The sequence below is a fragment of the Hevea brasiliensis genome, unplaced genomic scaffold, assembly GCF_030052815.1.
Source record: "Hevea brasiliensis isolate MT/VB/25A 57/8 unplaced genomic scaffold, ASM3005281v1 Scaf7, whole genome shotgun sequence".
NCBI classification, from domain to species: domain Eukaryota; kingdom Viridiplantae; phylum Streptophyta; class Magnoliopsida; order Malpighiales; family Euphorbiaceae; genus Hevea; species Hevea brasiliensis.
This window is the reverse complement of record NW_026615250.1, coordinates 1,384,156-1,401,176: the sequence shown is the minus strand read 5'-3', so window position 1 is coordinate 1,401,176 and position 17,021 is coordinate 1,384,156. Positions and strand designations below refer to the sequence as shown.

The window sequence follows — 17,021 nt, the reverse complement described above, 5'->3', positions numbered from 1 at the left end:
GCAGGACCACCTGCAAATTAATGATAGAAGACACTGTTAAAAGCCACTATTATCACCATCTTGTATCATGTGATGGTCACCTACCTAAGCAATCAAGGGCTTTACAATTGATGATATCAATCATATCATTAAACTTTTTGCTAAAATATACTAGTGAATTTTTGAACTGCAGAAGCTTGGATTTTGATACATTCAATATGCCAAATAGCCAAAATTCTCTACCTTTAAAATCAAATGGACTTGCAGATCTGATTTCCAATTTTTCTCATTTCCATTCATTGTTAAAATCATGCAGCTTCAACAATATGTCATATAATAAATTATTTTTACACAAAGGTTTACAGAAAAATGTAGTGGTTCGATTCCAACTTTCACTGGATGGCTAAACAGGCATTACAGTTACAGGCTACAGCACTACTTTACGTCTCATCATATAAGGCAACTTGGTAGTACGCAGAAAGAGTAGTGTGAACAGTGCATATGCTTGGCTTTCCACTTAATTGACAGTTATATAGTTAATCAATCATCAGGGAAACCTAGAAACCTATGTATAAGCTTGGCAACAGGTGTTGCATCACCTGCAGGATACGGAATAAGAGACTCGAAATCCATATCTGCTATTTTATGATGGAGCGTTTTAGGACTAGTACGATAGAAATGCTTTCTCCCTGCTAGTTCTTCTGGAAGTACACTTTGATGATTTTCCATCAAATTATCATTCATCACTACAATTAGAGGTTTATGAAGCGGCAAAGTCTCATATATACTCCCTGAAACTGCACAATGATCAGAACCGGTTAATCCCTTCCCGGTATCCAAAGCTATGGCATGTTCAGACAATTGTTGTCTTAATGAGATACATTTCTTGCAAAATTTCCCTAAGTAACCTATTTATTATTAGATAATAAATGAATGGTGTGTGTGAAAATTGTAGTAGTGGTAATACTATAACATGCCTTAAGAATAAGATGCACCAAATATCTAGCACAAACTATACTGTAAGAGCTTGCCTGCATGACCTGTGAAGCAGGAACTCTCCAATAACTGGCGTTTCTCCATTTCAGAAACGTTTTGAGATGGAAACGGTAGAACGCTATGACACGTTTCGGGGGCCGTGTCCGGAAAAATAAAAAAATTGGAAACCCTTTCCTATGAGCAATACGACAGCATTTTGAGTTGATATAAATTCCAAAAAATTCAGTCTTTTTCATGGCTGGTCAAGAAAAAGAATGCAGTAATGCAATACTGTTGAAGAAAACGCGTTACTTTGCTTCTTCTCCACCTCCTTCATGACCACCCCGATCAAACCCAGAACCCTTCTGTCCTTTCTACTTCAACCACTGCTCCAAATAACCAAGTTCTTTCTTCTGCTACAACAATAAATGCTTTCATCGCCGGTACCAATTCTGATCACGTTACATAGAACAACCCAATAACCTTCCCTTCTAATTCTTCAACCAACACCGTACCAACATCGCCGGCTCCGCCTCCTAGTTATGCTTTTGCAGCCCATGCCCCTTACGTCCCGCCACCGCCTCGTCCCACCACATTTCCTTTCTCGTCCTACAGTTTCCACAATTTATTTATGCCTCGTCCTGATTTTTTTAGTGCTTTGACTAGTGGGAAGGTCCCTCATCGTTATCTACTGCAGGCCGCCCAGTGCCAGTGCAACTGCAAGTGCCTCCTCCTTCACAGGCGCTGCCGCCGCCTCCTTGTCTTGATCATAGTCATGCCAAGAAAATCTAGAATGATGTCAATGTGTATAAGATACTGTAAGGCTTGTGGTTGATGATAAGAATTTGAATTCTCATTTGGTTTCCTTCACTTCTGATGCTCTTGTTGATTGCAGGTTGTTACTTGTGTTTGCTGAAGAAATTAACAAGGAACATCCAAAACTAGCAATGCTAGATACAAAAGATAGGAGAATATCAATCAAATCAGTAAGTTATTGGGCTAAAACAAAAATTTTTAATAAAGCCATTTAAATTGTTTAGCCCTCTTTTTCATCTATTGACTATATTATGTTAGTTTCTTTCATACAATTATATAATTATGAAATTAAAAACTCTTAACTTTTATATATGTTTAATTTTAAAAATTATAAAAATATAGTCTCATGATTATTTATTTATTCATGTTATAGCTTTTTCGTACACTTTTTTATTATTTGATTTATAATAAAAATATGAAAATTTTTATTTTTTATTTAAAAAATCTATATTTGAATATTATGAACATGAATTCAAATATATTTACAATGAGGAACTTTACTGAACAATGTGTGGGCTAATGTCTAGTTTAAATCAAAATTCCTACTTTAGTGTCCATAGTTCTTTGACCATTTCCATATCACCCTTCCCAATTTAACAGTCATGCCTTTCTTAATAGTTAATTTAACTCCCTCTTCCTTGTAGTATTATCCATTATCATTTGTTTGTACAAATCAAGTGCGAGTGACGAATTCATGATCATAACTTGCTCCCAAAAAAAAAAAAATCATTTTTTGAAGGGATTTATAATTGAGAAGTAGAAAGAGTTTGAGTTCAAATGAACATAAGTAAAAGCAAATAGTTTTCTTCCAAGTTTAATTCAACATCCCTCCATCGATATCTTTTGGTAGTGTATTGCATATCAAAGACTTATAATGAAGCATTTTGGCAATTAAAGATAAGTTTTTTCTAGTTAGAATGAAACATTATGCCTGAATAGTTAATTGTAGAATGTGATAGTTTTTTAATTGAGGTTCTTGGTAGTTTTTTAATAGTATTCTGAGAGCATAAACCTACAAACAAGAATTTTTATTTATGATTTGGATGTGTTATCCTATTAGTAATGGTGTGATTGTTTGATAGTAATGATAGCAGAAACTGATGGTGCTGTTTCCTCTTCCATTACTGTTGACTGTGCTGTGGTAAAGTTGAGATTTTGAGTGATGGCCATTTGGTGGTAGTAATAGAGCTTGGACTGATGTTGTTGTGATGGTATTTCTGTGGTGATTGTGGTGGACCTGTAGCAGTGGTAGGATAGATGAAGATGCAAGTCCATTAGCTGTTATGTGACGGAGGAAGACGTTGATTGGGTTGTTAGTTGTTACTGTAGGGTGGCGCTGGCTGAGTGGATGCTGGTGGGCCTTGGTGCAACGGTAGAGTTGCTTCTTTCATGGGTTCAAGCTGTGGACAACCTCGTTGCAGAAAAACAAGGAGATAGAAGGCTACATATGATAAAGGATCCTAATCTCATGCATTGGGATGCCCACTTTAGTTGTAGGATCTTGAGGTAGTTCAGATTCAAATAATTTTTACCTGAAAATGTTGGATTTGGATTTGAGAGTTCTCCAATATAGACATGCTTCCTTTGTGTTCACAAACTTTATTTGATATGGATACAGGGAGACTTGGACTACTTCTCAAGCTTTATATGTTGGGGGATTTTGATTACTATTTACTATTACCCTTCTCAAAATTGAACTGTAGATTTGTGCAACTGTACCATGAAATCTATAAGCCAAGGAGAATTCACTTCATGAAAGGAGTGGGCCAAAAATTCTGTCAGCCATCAGGAACTGGCATTGACTTGGGCTTGGATCACCTATCAAAGCCCACAACAGAGGAAGATATGTTCCCCCTTGTTATCTGTGCAGAAGCGTGCCTGTCTTCTTTCTTTGCAGCTGCAGAACCTGATGATCAGCCTCTGCCGACCATGTCTCCTCATGCACAGATTACTCAAGCAGTCTTGGACAAGAATAATAAGGGCCATTTTCAAGTGAAAATAATGAAGCAAATATTGTGGGTTGATGGGATTCACTATGAGCTACGTGAGATTAATTTATGGCTTTGGCAATTCCCATGTGTCAGGGAAAGAATGTGTCATTTGCATGACTGAGCCAAAGGACACAGCTGTTTTTGCCTTGTCGACATATGGTGAGATAGAATACTGATCTTAAGCATATATATTCTTATTATTACTCTTCTCTATGGACGTTAAATTTTTATTACTTGTACAATTAGCCTCCAAAAAAGCCATGTTTGATCTGATTTTGATCAGTAGATGTGTGCTTGCATTGGTTGTCTGACATGAGACACTGGCTTGCTTACTTTTCTGATGAGTGAATGAAGATCAATAGATCATCAATGTGGACTTATTAGTGCTGTCCTAGTTTTACAGGTGAATCTCAAATGGCCACATTTAGGATTTGAAGCCATAAAGAGCTTAAGATGACAATTTAACTGTGTTTTAAATGTTTAAATCTAGTTGGGACTGAGTTATTTGACCTCAGGATGTTGGGATGCACTTAATATCTGTCATGTTTATTGGAATATAATTTATTTCATTCTACTAAGTAGATGTACTAGTTCCAGTTCAAAGTTTAGGTTTTGGTTTCGTTTTTTATTCGGTTCTGTTTTGATCAAATCTAATGATTTAAAATTATTTTTTTATCTTTTTTTTTTTAAAGAAAAAGTTCGATTTTTATCTGGTTGAAAGTTAATTTTGATCAATTTCGGTTCGATTTTGAACCGGACTTTCTGGTTCTTCTGAGTCACCATTTGTAGACTGTCATTTCACTTATATATCTTTAGATGCATAAACTTTTTTTTTAGCAGTGTTAAGTGCCCAATATGCCGCCAAACCATCCAGGAACTTGTGGAGATCAAGATTAGCGAAGGTAACAATTTAAGTGATCCTTTAATTTTCATAGTCATAAATAAGCAATTCCTTCCACTTGACATGTCTCCTTTTTCGTGTTTATAGATCATCCTCCTACATCAGGGGGGTAGATTCGTTCCCTCACCAAGAATTCCACAGGGTAACAGGATGCAGATTGTTCTCATAAGAACTTTTGAAGCCAAGATTCGTATTCAATGGCAGCTACAGCCCATGAGAGGCCAAGTATAATTTGACATGGAATTCTTGTTTATACACAGAAGGTTGATATAGTTCCTTCTTGGTATGTTACAAGAAAAATTGAAATTTTAATAAAAATGCATTATTGTGAAGGTCATTTTCCATAAGTATGGTTCAAGTTGTCTCTCTTTTTCTCTTTATTGAAGGAATATTTGTAATACAAGCAATGAGGCGAAAGTGCTTTAGAATGTCTAAAGTACAGGTGAAGACTCAAGGTATTGTGGCATAAAGAGGGGGACAAAAGTGAGGTCTTTGGTCTCAAAATACTGTCTGAAAGTGAAAGGGATCAGTAACTATCACTTTTTTTTTTCCCTCAGAAATTTGAATCTTTGTTGATCTTGTTCTTTAGATTACAGATCTAACTATTGGCTTCGATTTTCATGCCAGCACTCAGCAGCAGCAGCAGTATCTTGATTCTTGAAAAGCATTGGGATTGATTCTGTCACTTCCTCTCTTATTAATGGGTCCATATCTCAATTGCATGGTTGCTTTACAGGGGAAAAAGTAAAAGTCATGTTTAAAAATAAGGTTTCTTTCCACTCACAGGATTGCTTTAATTAATAGCTTGGTTTTTGATGATTCTAAATCTTTTGTTTTTCTTGTTTACTTTTTTCCTTTTTTATTTCCAATTAATAGAAGCTTGTTTTTATCATAATTAAAAGCAGACAAACAACTGTAGCATCTTGAAAAGCAAATCAAGAATTGCTTCTAATGAGAACAAGCAATCTTGTGTGTGTGTGTGTGTTTTTTTATTTGATTTCGATCACTGTTAAACTAGAACTCATTGCAGCAAATCTTGTGAGGTGACTTCAGAGTTTGAGGTTTGCTCACTCAAAATGATTGGAAAAATCTTGAAAATGCAATAGTTAGAAAGAAAGATACACCCAAATCTGTTACAAAATTAGGCTGGATTGACCTTAGAAGTTGCAGAACAAGTAGCGAGTCTTATCAAATCTATAATCCAAGTTTCAACCATGGCAGTCACCAACCACCATTATATCAGGGATAGAGGAGTCAAAATTGTCCTAAATTTAAGGGTCCAAGTCCTATCTTCAAGCTGAGAAGTGAGGACCCAGAAGGCCAGAACTGTAATTGTCAGGTCCTTACAGAAATCTGCATCCCTGGAGTTGTACTATGTACTAAAATTTCAATTATCAGAATATATTTACTAAGAATAGTCATTATTAGTAATTCAAAAAATCAAAGGCCTGCATGTGCACTCTTTAAGAAAAGCAAGTTTAAGAGGTGTGGTTTTGAAGGGGAGATTATAATTAAGTGTAATTAAGAATTTTACAGTTGTATTATTCTTTATGCCACATGATGAATTGTGATAATCAATTCATCTGAACTGTTTGCAAGGGCCTACCAAACTGCATAATTGCTTAATCCATGGCATAAAATTTGTTAAATCATATATATATATATATATATATATATATTGATGCTTCCTGTGGACAATAGTTTGATTTAATAATATTAGAGTTATTACCGCTTGATTTAAACTCTGGCGTCATGACCAGAGCTAGTCACCGGCCAGTTTCAGTTTGAATTGACTTAGAATCGTCGGTTTTGATTCATCAAAAAGGTGAACTTAAATCAGAATCATAGTTAAAGTTTTGATTTTGGTCATAGTTTTAATTTGATTGGGTCCGATTAAAATCCAACGGTCCAATTATTTTTTTTTAACTAAATAATTTTGATTCACATCCAATTAATTTGATTCATGGTTTGAGGATCGATTTCAATCTGAATCAGCCCATGGCCAGACAAGTCATTACCCCCCTTGATTTTCCAATTTACCCATTTGATAATAGTTTATTATATGCACCAGTTTTTCACTGAACATTTTGTTTAATTAATTAATATAAACCATACAAGGTGAGTTTGCTTTGATTTTTTCGAGGTGGGTACTTCAGTAATATAAGATTTCCAGTAATTGCCACCTCTCTAAGCCCAAGGATTCCAAGAAAAAAAAAAAAAAGTATAGAACAATGGACGGTGCTTATATATCTATGTATAATTGAACCAATGATTCAAACCCAAGGGATAAAGGCTTCATCAGACAGTCAAAGATTGGACTGCAAAAGCCAATTTGAGACCTAACAGCCATCACTACACACTGCCCACCATAAAGCAAGTTCATAAGATATTTTAGGGATTGTGGCTTCTTGTGGGGGTCAATTTTTGTCCTCATTCAAACATCTTCCACAAGCCAAAGGGAACACAAAAAGAATATGCAAGGACACCATTTCTTGCAAGGTTTTAGGCTTTTAAGGTCCACAAATAATAATTTTGGTTTCCAAAGATGGGGTCCAAACTTAGAGAAAATCATTGTTCAATTACTTTTTTAATTCTTTTTTTTGGACCCAAGTTATTGTTTTTATGCCATAACAAGTTGGATTAGTTCTTGAAATGACCAACTTGCTCCTTCTTGGTTAAGGGCAATCTTTGCTTTGAGAATTGAGTCTAAGACTATTTTAATTTTAATTCATACACAAGATTTCAAATCTTACTTTATGCTTTATAAAATAAATGCCAGTAGCTAAGTTGATTTATTTTTTCACTTTTAAAAATTAAAAAAAATAAAATAAAATTTAAATCTGATATTATTTTCATTTTGGCCTCTCATCTTAATGAGTAATAGTGTATAGCTCATAAATTATTATTTAATTTATTAATTTTCTTTTAAATAAAATAACATACTCGATTGTTAGTTTAATAATCCAATAATAAATAAAACTATTCTTTGTATAATGTCAAATTTGACTTCACATTGGTTTGCTTTTGGCTCTAACACAAGAAGGGTAATACTGTCTTCTTGATACCATCATTGGGTCATTGACAACTAGTTAGCAGAGATGCTAAAATAATCTTCTCCACTATCTCTTCATCTAGAAACTCACTTTAACTATTGTTTTGGGAGCTTAATGTTTTTGAGCAACATGACATTTTTATTACTGCATTGAACTTTATCCATTAGAATTACATCTCTTGGCTCTACCATTATTATCTAAATGGATTACTCTCAAATTCAAGTGGGTTTCTATCCCACCATTCCCTAAAAGTATTGGAGAATGGAATTTAATTATGGACTTAATGTGTGAGTAATATGTCTTTAATTATTAAATAATTCTATTAAAATTTAGACTCAATATTTCATAAAATGATTTTGGTGTCATTCAATTAAAGCAACATCTGAGACAGACGACAAGCCCTTAGTGCAGTGCCCACTATAAAATGGTAATGTGAAGTGTGAAGACATGTGCCCAATGGCGTTAGGGTGTTAAGCCCAGTCCATCAGTGATCTCAAAACAACAGCTCCACACCTTCATCATATGGTTTAGGCTTTAGTCTTTTTCAGTCTCATAGTAGTAGTGATATGATCACTATTATTAAATGTTAAAAATTATGATTATTAGCATCCGTTTTTGAGTTTTAAACTGTAAGCAGGTCATCTTTGTTAATATAAAGCCACCTCCAACTGGTTCAGGCTCAAGCTGACCTTCATTATGATACCTTGCCCCTTGTGCAATCTCTCTCTCTCTCTCTCTCAAACAGAAAAAGTTTTAAAATTGTTGCAATATTAACCCTGAAGTAGGGGGCAGCTAAAAGATAAGTGTTAAATGCCCACCAACAACTTCTTTAGCCTCTTTTTTTCTTGAAACCTTGTAGCACATTCTTCCTTATTCCAAGCTTGGAAGCAACCACCTCATTCTTCTCTTTCTCTCTCTCTCTCTCTCTCTCTCAAGTCAAGCTCTGTTTCCCAGTTCATTTTTTGGCTTTGAGAATTTTTTGTTGGGTTTCAGTCTGTTGTAAAACATGAGTAAACAAGAGATAATGAAGATGCAGGTAACCCCTTGTGTTCATTTTGTTTCCTTTTTCGTGCTTCAAAATCTAGTTAATAAGAACGCTCTTCATTTCTTGTTATGTGGTTTTAAGAACATTTATGTAATTTTATTTCTTGAATTTTCCTTCTAATTTATGGTTTTTTTTTGGGGTTTGGTTTTCATAGCAGACTTGTGTTCTGAAAGTGAATATACAGTGTCACTGTGATGGGTGTAAGAAGAAAATAAAGAAACTCCTGCAAAAAGTTGATGGTATGCTCCTTATCTTTTGATAATTCCTTCTGCAAGATTTTCTTTACTGTTGTGTAAATTTGTTAATTATTTTGTGAGGATTAATTAAATTTAAACTAGTATCTGGTAAATCTCTGGAGAACATCTCTGAAAAAACAAAATGATTTGGGTTGTAGCCTCCCAATTGGGTAGGAATAACATTATTTCGAATTTCTTTGGTTGTCTATTAAAAATTTTATGGCTAACCATACTTTTTCAAAAGAACAATTGATGAGCTCAGAATGCTAGATTCAACAGTCGCAGATATGATACCGTGCTTCATAAATATCTTTTTTTTTTTCTTTAATTTCAAATTTAAGTGAGATTTTGAATTTTTCCTCATGGGTAGTATTTGTTTTGGCCAGGGGTGTATAATACAACAATAAATGCAGAGCAAGGGAAGGTAACTGTGACAGGAAATGTTGACGCAGCAAAACTCATAAGGAAGCTTGAGAAGTCAGGGAAGCATGCAGAGCTATGGGGAGCTCCAAAGGGCTTCAACAACTACCAAAATCTTGTCAACAATCAATTCAAGAACATGCAAATTGGGAATGGCAAAGATAACAAATCTCAAAAGGGTGGAAAAGGAGGCCAACAAGGGCAACACCAAATGCAACAATTCAAAGGATCTAAGGATCTAAAGATGCCACCTCATAAAGACCAGAAATCTGTCAAGTTCAACTTGCAGGATGATTATATTGATGCAAGTGATGATGATGATTTTGATGATGAATTTGATGACGAATTTGACGAGTTTGATGATGATTTTGATGATGATGATGAGGAGGAGGAGTTTGGTCATGGTTATGGACATGGTCAGGGTCAGGGTCAGGGTTATCATTTGCCTAACAAAATGATGCCCATGATGGGCAATGGTCATGGAGCTCATGGCCCTCATGGTATGATTAATGGACCTATGCTTAATGCTAAAAAGGGTGGTGGTGGTGGTGGAGGAGGAGGAGGAGGAGGAGGAAGAGGAGGAAATGCCAAGAAAGGTGGTGATGATTTTGAGATACCTTTGGTCATGAAGGGCAAAGGCAACAATAATGATGGGAAGAACGGGAATGGAGGAAAGAAAGGTGGAGGTGGTGGTGATGGGAAGAATGGTCATAGCAAGGGAGGGAGTGTAAAACAAGATGGTAAAGATAAAAATGGCAGCAAAAGTGGGATTGGAGGGTTCTTGAGTTTTGGGAGGAAGAGTAAAAATGGAAGAGAAAGTAGTACTGATAAGAGCTTCAATAATGGTGGCTCAGCTGGAAACAATAATTCCAATGGGGCCAAGAAAGGTGGAGGCAAAAACGATAGGGTCCATGATTCTAACAAAATGAAAAATGGATACCATGAAATTGATGTTAATAGGGGTGGTGGTGGTGGTGGTGGTGCCAAGAACATGGGTCAGATGAGCCAGATGAGCCAGATGGGTCAGATGAGCCAGATGGGCCAGATGGGTCAGATGGCCCAGATGCGCCCAATGGGTAATTTTCCTGCAGTGCAAGGACTGCCTGCACCACCAGCAGCCATGAATGGTGGTTATTATCAAGGGATGATGGGAGGAGGCAACCCTTACAATCAACAATATATGGCAATGATGATGAATCAGCAGAGGCAAAATGGGAATGATATGTTTCAACCAATGATGTATGCCAGACCGCAACCGGCTGTTAATTACATGCCGCCGCCGCCAATGCCACCACATCCAATGGCTGATCCCTACACTCACTTCTTCAGTGATGAAAATGCCAATAGTTGCAGTGTAATGTGAAGTTGCTAGACTAGTTTTAATAATGTTCTAGCTTATCTGGGATATGAGCTTTTGGAATGGGGGGATTATACAAGGGTGTAAGGTTTTAAAATTACCTTTTACCTATGTGATGGAACTTGGAAATAGGTTGTAATTTTTGTTTCAAACCCCTTTGTTTGATAGTAATATTATTTCTTTACCTTTTACCTTCTGGACGGTCTAATCTAATCTTCCTCAGTTTCAAATTTTAGGTGAGTATGGTTACCGTCACCGTCCAATGACTTTAATCATATGAACGTTTGAATTGCAAAGATTAATCAGTTTCACTAAAAGCAAGAGACTCTTGAAAGTGATTGATGCTGTGATGTGTTCCCTTGTGTTCTAGCAGTAACTTTTTTTTTTTGGACCTTTCCAATTCCACCCACCAAATTGTCATATAATTCCTTACGCTTAAATTGGGCCATTGCCGCCATGAATTAAAACCTCAAATAATTAAGTGCAGTGGTTAATAAATATTTAGTATAATTGCAAAATCTGGTTCTATAAGAGTTTGGATTATTAATTCTAACTCGATTAATAATTTTATCATTTAAATTTAATTAAAATTTATTATAAATTATTTATACTTATCTTATTATAAAATTTAAATGAATAATTTATATAAAATATTTTGATTGAAAATTTATATTTGAAAATTGAACAATCCTATAAAAATTATTTAAATTCTATTTCTTTAAAGTTTATATTTATTTCATTAATATAAATAAATTTAAATCCGATAATGGCTATTGTCAAGTCCAATCACATTCCAAATTAAATACTAAAAAATATTGGATTTGATTGCCATTTTCTTGCATGCTAAGCCTTTTTTTCATATGGGATCAAAACCCTTCTTGACAAGTGTTAGGCTTTTTTACCACGTGACATAATCCAATCAATAACAAGACGAAACAGAGGACACGATTGGAATTGCGATTGAACCGGCACACTTATTAGGCCGTACCACGTGGCATAATTAAATTACTAAACGCACAATCAAATTATTGACGTCCCACGACAATGAAATCAGGATAAATGTTAAGGATTTTCCATAAATTTTTTAAACCATCATAAAATTATTCATAAATTTAAAAATATATTATAAAATTTTCTAAAATTTTAAATTTTATATAATAAAATTTTTCTAATTTTTAATAATTAATTTATATAATTTAAATAATAATATCATAAATAATTTTTTCTTTTATATAATAGTAATAAAATTAATTATAATTTTTTTATAGACTAATTATAGAAAAATATCAACTATATAAAATAATATAGTATAAGATATATAAGAGTTGGTTAGAAAAATTCTATCTTCAAATAATAATAATAAATTTTAATATTATTATCACTTTAGATTATTTTATTATATATAAGATTAAAAAAAATTATACTATATAAAATTTAAAAATTTAAAAAATTTTATATTATATTTTTAAATTTAAAGATAATTCTGTCATAATTTTTAAAATTTAAAGATAATTATTAAAATTTATCTTATAAAATCATTATTGAATTGAAATAATGTGAAGTCTAGCTTATGTAATATAGGAAGGCTAAAAATGAATATAGGACGGCTAAAATTGACAACACATAATTAAAGTGTAAAATCTATTTTAATACCATGTCATTGTCAAAATATCTAATCCAATTCAAAATTTTAAATCCATGGGTGAAAATCATTTTTTGAATCTTAATAATTTTATTAAAATTTAAAAGTATATATATATCTTATTAATTTAATATAGTAATTAAATAATAAAAAATAAAAATATTTTTATTTATCTACAAAATATTTTACACAAAATAAATAAAAGCATAAATGTTAATTTAATTTCTGTTAATCCGATGTGGTATCCTTTAATTAGTGGTGGGCGTAGAGATTTTCTTTAAAGGATTGTATATTTAATATATTGGACAAAAGTTTAGAAATTATAATTGATAATAGTATTAATAAATTTAAATTTTATTTACTTTAATAATAAAAATTGATATTAAAAATTTAAAAAGTCTTAATGTTTTTGTTCTGTAGAAATTTTCTTTAATATTTTAAAATATACTTTTTTACACAAAAATATAAGCACTCATACATGAAATAAAGAAAAAAAAAAGCAAAAATTTATATAATTAGAAAAAAAAAAGAATAGATTAAAATAACAATTAACTATCTCACTACTTTTATTTATTTTATAAATTTACTTAATATTCACAAATCAATAATAATAAAAAGATAATTGATTCTATTAATGAGAATTATTTTGAGCTGACCATAAAAAAAAATATTATCTAAAATAAAGAAGTTTACAAGACTAATAAATAATAATAATAATTAAAATTTATATATTATTTAATTATTTTACACTTTTATATTTTTTTTGTCAGATATAAAATAGAACACGTGCACACGTAAATTAGTGACGAAAATGAAACACCATTAAAAATATGATAATTTTAATGAAATCTTTATTTCCATATAATCCACATTCACGTGTAAGCTAAACAACTGATATGAGATCCGAAAGATCACATTTTTATATTCAAATGTGCAAGCAACACAATTAATATCGACTCTCTAGTGATTATTAATATATATATCTAGCCATTATTGATTAGAGAAATTTGAATTTCAAGGGTGAAAGACTTTGTTTAAAAGCAAAGAAACAACATATATATATATATATATATATATATATATATATATATATATATATATATATATATATAATTATGATACTGATAAGCTTGATATTGATTGCTCCACATTAATTATAACTCAGATTTTATTTTATTTATTTATTTTTGGGGGGTTATGATTGCACCACTTGAATGAATTGATATTTCATCTTCCACTCAATATATTTTCATCATTACATATATATATCTTTCCATCAATGCAACTCTTACATATACATGAACCATTATCTGCTCACTTCAATTTTGGCTTCACAATTCATTAAGATCCACCTCATTTTTCAATATTACATATCATCCATTAAATATATTATTATTTTTTATTTTAACTTTAATTTTGACATGAAATTTTATAATGTTAAAAATGACACAATATGACTGACCTATTTATCTCTTTATTTGAAATGTGAATTAGATCAATATCAGCCTAAATCAAACTCGATCGAACCTAAAATGAATCAATGATTTTAGTTCATAAACTGACTTGAAACTAGAGTATAGGAAAATCGGTTCTAGTCCCCTTATTGAACCTGAATCAAAATCAGTCCGATTCAAAATTTTATCTTTTTTATTTAAAATTTATATTACGTCTCTTTATTTTTTTAATTAAAAACCAAATAAATGATGCTTTATAAATTTAAATCTTATAAATTTATATTTTACAATGCATCAAATGGGTGAATCACTTCTAATCAAAACCATTATGAATCAAAATCGTTTCAAAGTAGAATAGATCCAAACTATGAGGTTTACTGAACCAACAATTCTAGCTCGGAATCAAACTGAAATCAATGTATGGCGGGGTTTAAGCTTGATTGTAGAATTGAAATTACTTGATATAAAAGGAGAAAGGTTAGTTGTTACTGAAAAAAATATATTATTTATAGGGATTAAAAATTGATTTAGTATTTTTTTTAATTATATAAGTATTAAAATAATAAAATAATTTTTTTAACAACATAAAATAATGCTTTTTTTTTTTCAGAAACGATTTTGAAATTCAATGCCAACAGGGCTAAGATAGGCGATGGACTTGTCCAACAAAATTAAAAGTTATATAGGCTTGTTGGCAGATTCAGTTCACTATAGAACCCAAGTCCATTCGGGCCTCGCACTGCAAAAACAGTGCATGGCAAGCCTAGCTCTTTCCAATTCTAATCGACAACTGTTTCTTACTTTCTTTTCACTTGCAGCTCATTTCCGTTTCTCTTGCTCTTGTGCTCTGATACACATCTTTTAGCCTAATTTATCAGTGAATTTCTTCTCAGGAAGTCACTCACTGCACATTCTTAGCAAAAAAGATCCCAAATCTTCACCTATATATGCATGAACGTAACCCAAAATCTCAATTGTCCATCTCTCACATTTGGCAACACTAGCACTATAAAACGGACTTATAATAGATGCTCAGCGAGTACTAGATCAGAGCATTCTCTTTTTCAAGCTTTCTTGGTTCCAAAAATGGCTTCTTCTTCTTCTTCTTCTTCTTCTTCCCTTCATTTTCTCATCTTCTTCTTCCTTGCTTTTGCCTCTGCCGTCTTTCTGTCTGAATCTAATCAACCCCTTTTCAAGCCAGACAATCTTTTGTTACCAGCTCGCAAAGATGGTGCAACGAATCTTCATATGGCAAGCATTCGCAAGAGAAACCCACAAACCCTACTTCAATTTCTTATTGATCTAAATGGGAGATTCCTATGGGTGAATTGTGACCAAAACTACGTGTCATCAACATACCATGGCCCTAGCTGCTATTCTGCTCAATGCTCTAGAGCCAATAGTGATCAGCATTGTTATACATGCTCCTTCAAGGTGAGACCTGGGTGCCATAACAGCACCTGTGCACTCATGTCGGTGAACCCTGTCTCTCACCAAAGTGCCATGGGTGAGCTAGCTCAAGATGTGCTCTCAATTCAATCCATTAGAGACGAGTCCAACCCTGGTCCAATTGTCACAGTGCCTCATTTCCTCTTTGTTTGTGCACCTTCTAGGCTATTGCAAATTGGGTTACCGGAATATGTTCAAGGCGTAGCTGGTCTAGGGCATATTTCTATTGCTCTACCAACTCAACTTGCCTCCCACTTCGGTTTCAAACCAAAATTTGCCTTATGCTTCACTTCCTCCTTCAAACACCCCGGCTTCATTTTCTTCGGTGATGCTCCTTCTTATATGTTTCCAGGAATTGATGTTTCTCGACAGATGCGGTATACACCGTTAATGATAAGCAGACTGGGAGAGTACTATATAGACGTGAGATCAATGAGAATAAATCAGAAAACTGTTCCACTGTAAACCCATATTGGTGGAACAATGATAAGCACCACAACTCCATACACTGTTCTTGAGCGCTCCATTTACCAATCTTTCACTCAATTTTTCACTGATCAGCTCTCACACATATCCCAAATACCTCCTGTGGCACCTTTCAGCGTCTGCTACGACTCAAGAAAATTTCCAAACACAATAGCTGGCCCTGGAGTTCCTAAGATTGATGATCTTGTGCTTGGCGACCAAAGTGTTGTCTGGACAATTTTTGGTGCAAACTCAATGGTGCAGGCACAACCGGGTGTGTTATGTCTAGGGTTTCTTGATGGAGGATTGCACACAAGAGATTCAATTGTTATTGGGGCTTACCAGTTGGAAGATAACCTTGTTGATTTTGATCTTTATGACTCAAGGCTAGGTTTTAGCTCTTCCTTGTTGTTTCAAAGGACAAGTTGTGCCAACTTCAACTCCAAACCAACTCCATAGAATGGGAAGGAATTTTGTATGTATGATAAAACGTATCCTAGCTCTTCTAAGATGGTTTGGAAAGAGAATTTCAGTATACATAATCCCTAACTATAATAAAAAAATGTATATTAGCCTCTTGTTGGAGTTTCTAATATGTGATCGAATTATATTTTAATGACTTGATGATATTGCACATCTTAAATTGATCACTACGTATGCATAATGATCCATTAAAATTTTTCGCTATATTAGGTTCATCATGAGTTTAAATATAAATTATTTATATTTATTTACATAATGAATTTGATATATATATGAGTGTGTATGTATGTATGTCCCTTTACTTTCATGATCTTACACAAATTAAAAAGATCCAACTGGAGAACTAAAGTTACTCCTTTTCGTTTGATGTTATGTTCTTCATGTTTACAGTGAAATTTTTGCCTAAATTAATCTATTATCAATTAAAAATATAAATATATGAAATTTTTTTATTTAATAAATAGGTCTCATTGTATATTTTGTATCTTAAATCTATAATAAATCATATTTAAGTGAGAAAAATTTTATTTTATATCTTAAAAACTAACATTTATAATTAATGGAAAATCGAAGCAAATATTAAAATTCATTATCTAATGAAGTTCTTGAACTTCTCAAAATTTATTTATTAATTTTTTTTATCAATTATACATCATTGACTATGAATTTTTCAATTTAAAAAATATCAGGTATGCGTGTTTTTTTAATAATTAAAATAATTCTTTTATAATAGTACTTTAAAAATATTTAAAAAA

General features: G+C 32.7%; 3 protein-coding genes, 1 long non-coding RNA gene and 1 pseudogene across 9 annotated transcripts; 4 read left to right on the top strand and 1 right to left on the bottom strand.

The window, feature by feature from the left end:
• Positions 1-519: 519 nt before the first annotated feature.
• LOC131177699 (uncharacterized) lies at positions 520-1,059 on the bottom strand. The gene is made up of 2 exons (XM_058142806.1): positions 1,011-1,059; positions 520-821 (listed from the first exon to the last, which is right to left on the bottom strand). Exons 1-2 carry the CDS (start codon positions 1,057-1,059, stop codon positions 520-522), a joined length of 351 nt encoding a protein of 116 aa, XP_057998789.1.
• Positions 1,060-1,200: 141 nt separating this feature from the next.
• Positions 1,201-3,506, top strand: LOC110658040 (uncharacterized). The gene is made up of 3 exons (XR_002495486.2): positions 1,201-1,772; positions 1,850-1,940; positions 2,853-3,506. It is a non-coding gene; the product is annotated as an uncharacterized LOC110658040 (long non-coding RNA).
• A 159-nt stretch (positions 3,507-3,665) lies between these two features.
• On the top strand, positions 3,666-5,614 carry LOC110658038 (uncharacterized). 5 transcript variants are annotated; one of them, XR_002495485.2, is made up of 4 exons: positions 3,666-3,920; positions 4,602-4,663; positions 4,750-4,945; positions 5,049-5,614. XR_002495485.2 is itself a non-coding variant. In XM_021815500.2 (3 exons), the coding sequence occupies exons 1-3, from the start codon at positions 3,794-3,796 to the stop codon at positions 4,891-4,893; spliced, it is 336 nt and encodes a 111-aa protein (XP_021671192.2). In that variant the 5' UTR covers positions 3,666-3,793; the 3' UTR covers positions 4,894-5,614. The 5 variants fall into 5 exon arrangements, 1 of the variants encoding a protein (XP_021671192.2); XR_002495484.2 differs by having other exon boundaries at positions 3,666-4,663; positions 5,049-5,117; positions 5,290-5,614; XR_009147031.1 differs by having other exon boundaries at positions 3,666-4,663; positions 5,049-5,191; positions 5,290-5,614.
• Positions 5,615-8,173: 2,559 nt separating this feature from the next.
• On the top strand, positions 8,174-10,969 carry LOC110658041 (heavy metal-associated isoprenylated plant protein 34). Of its 2 annotated transcripts, none has more exons than XM_021815501.2 (3): positions 8,174-8,751; positions 8,915-8,999; positions 9,383-10,969. In XM_021815501.2, the coding sequence occupies exons 1-3, from the start codon at positions 8,722-8,724 to the stop codon at positions 10,777-10,779; spliced, it is 1,512 nt and encodes a 503-aa protein (XP_021671193.2). In that variant the 5' UTR covers positions 8,174-8,721; the 3' UTR covers positions 10,780-10,969. The 2 variants fall into 2 exon arrangements, with proteins under 2 accessions (XP_021671193.2, XP_021671195.2); XM_021815503.2 differs by having other exon boundaries at positions 8,175-8,751; positions 8,918-8,999.
• A 3,862-nt stretch (positions 10,970-14,831) lies between these two features.
• Positions 14,832-16,242, top strand: LOC110657983 (gamma conglutin 1-like; annotated as a pseudogene).
• Positions 16,243-17,021: the final 779 nt, after the last annotated feature.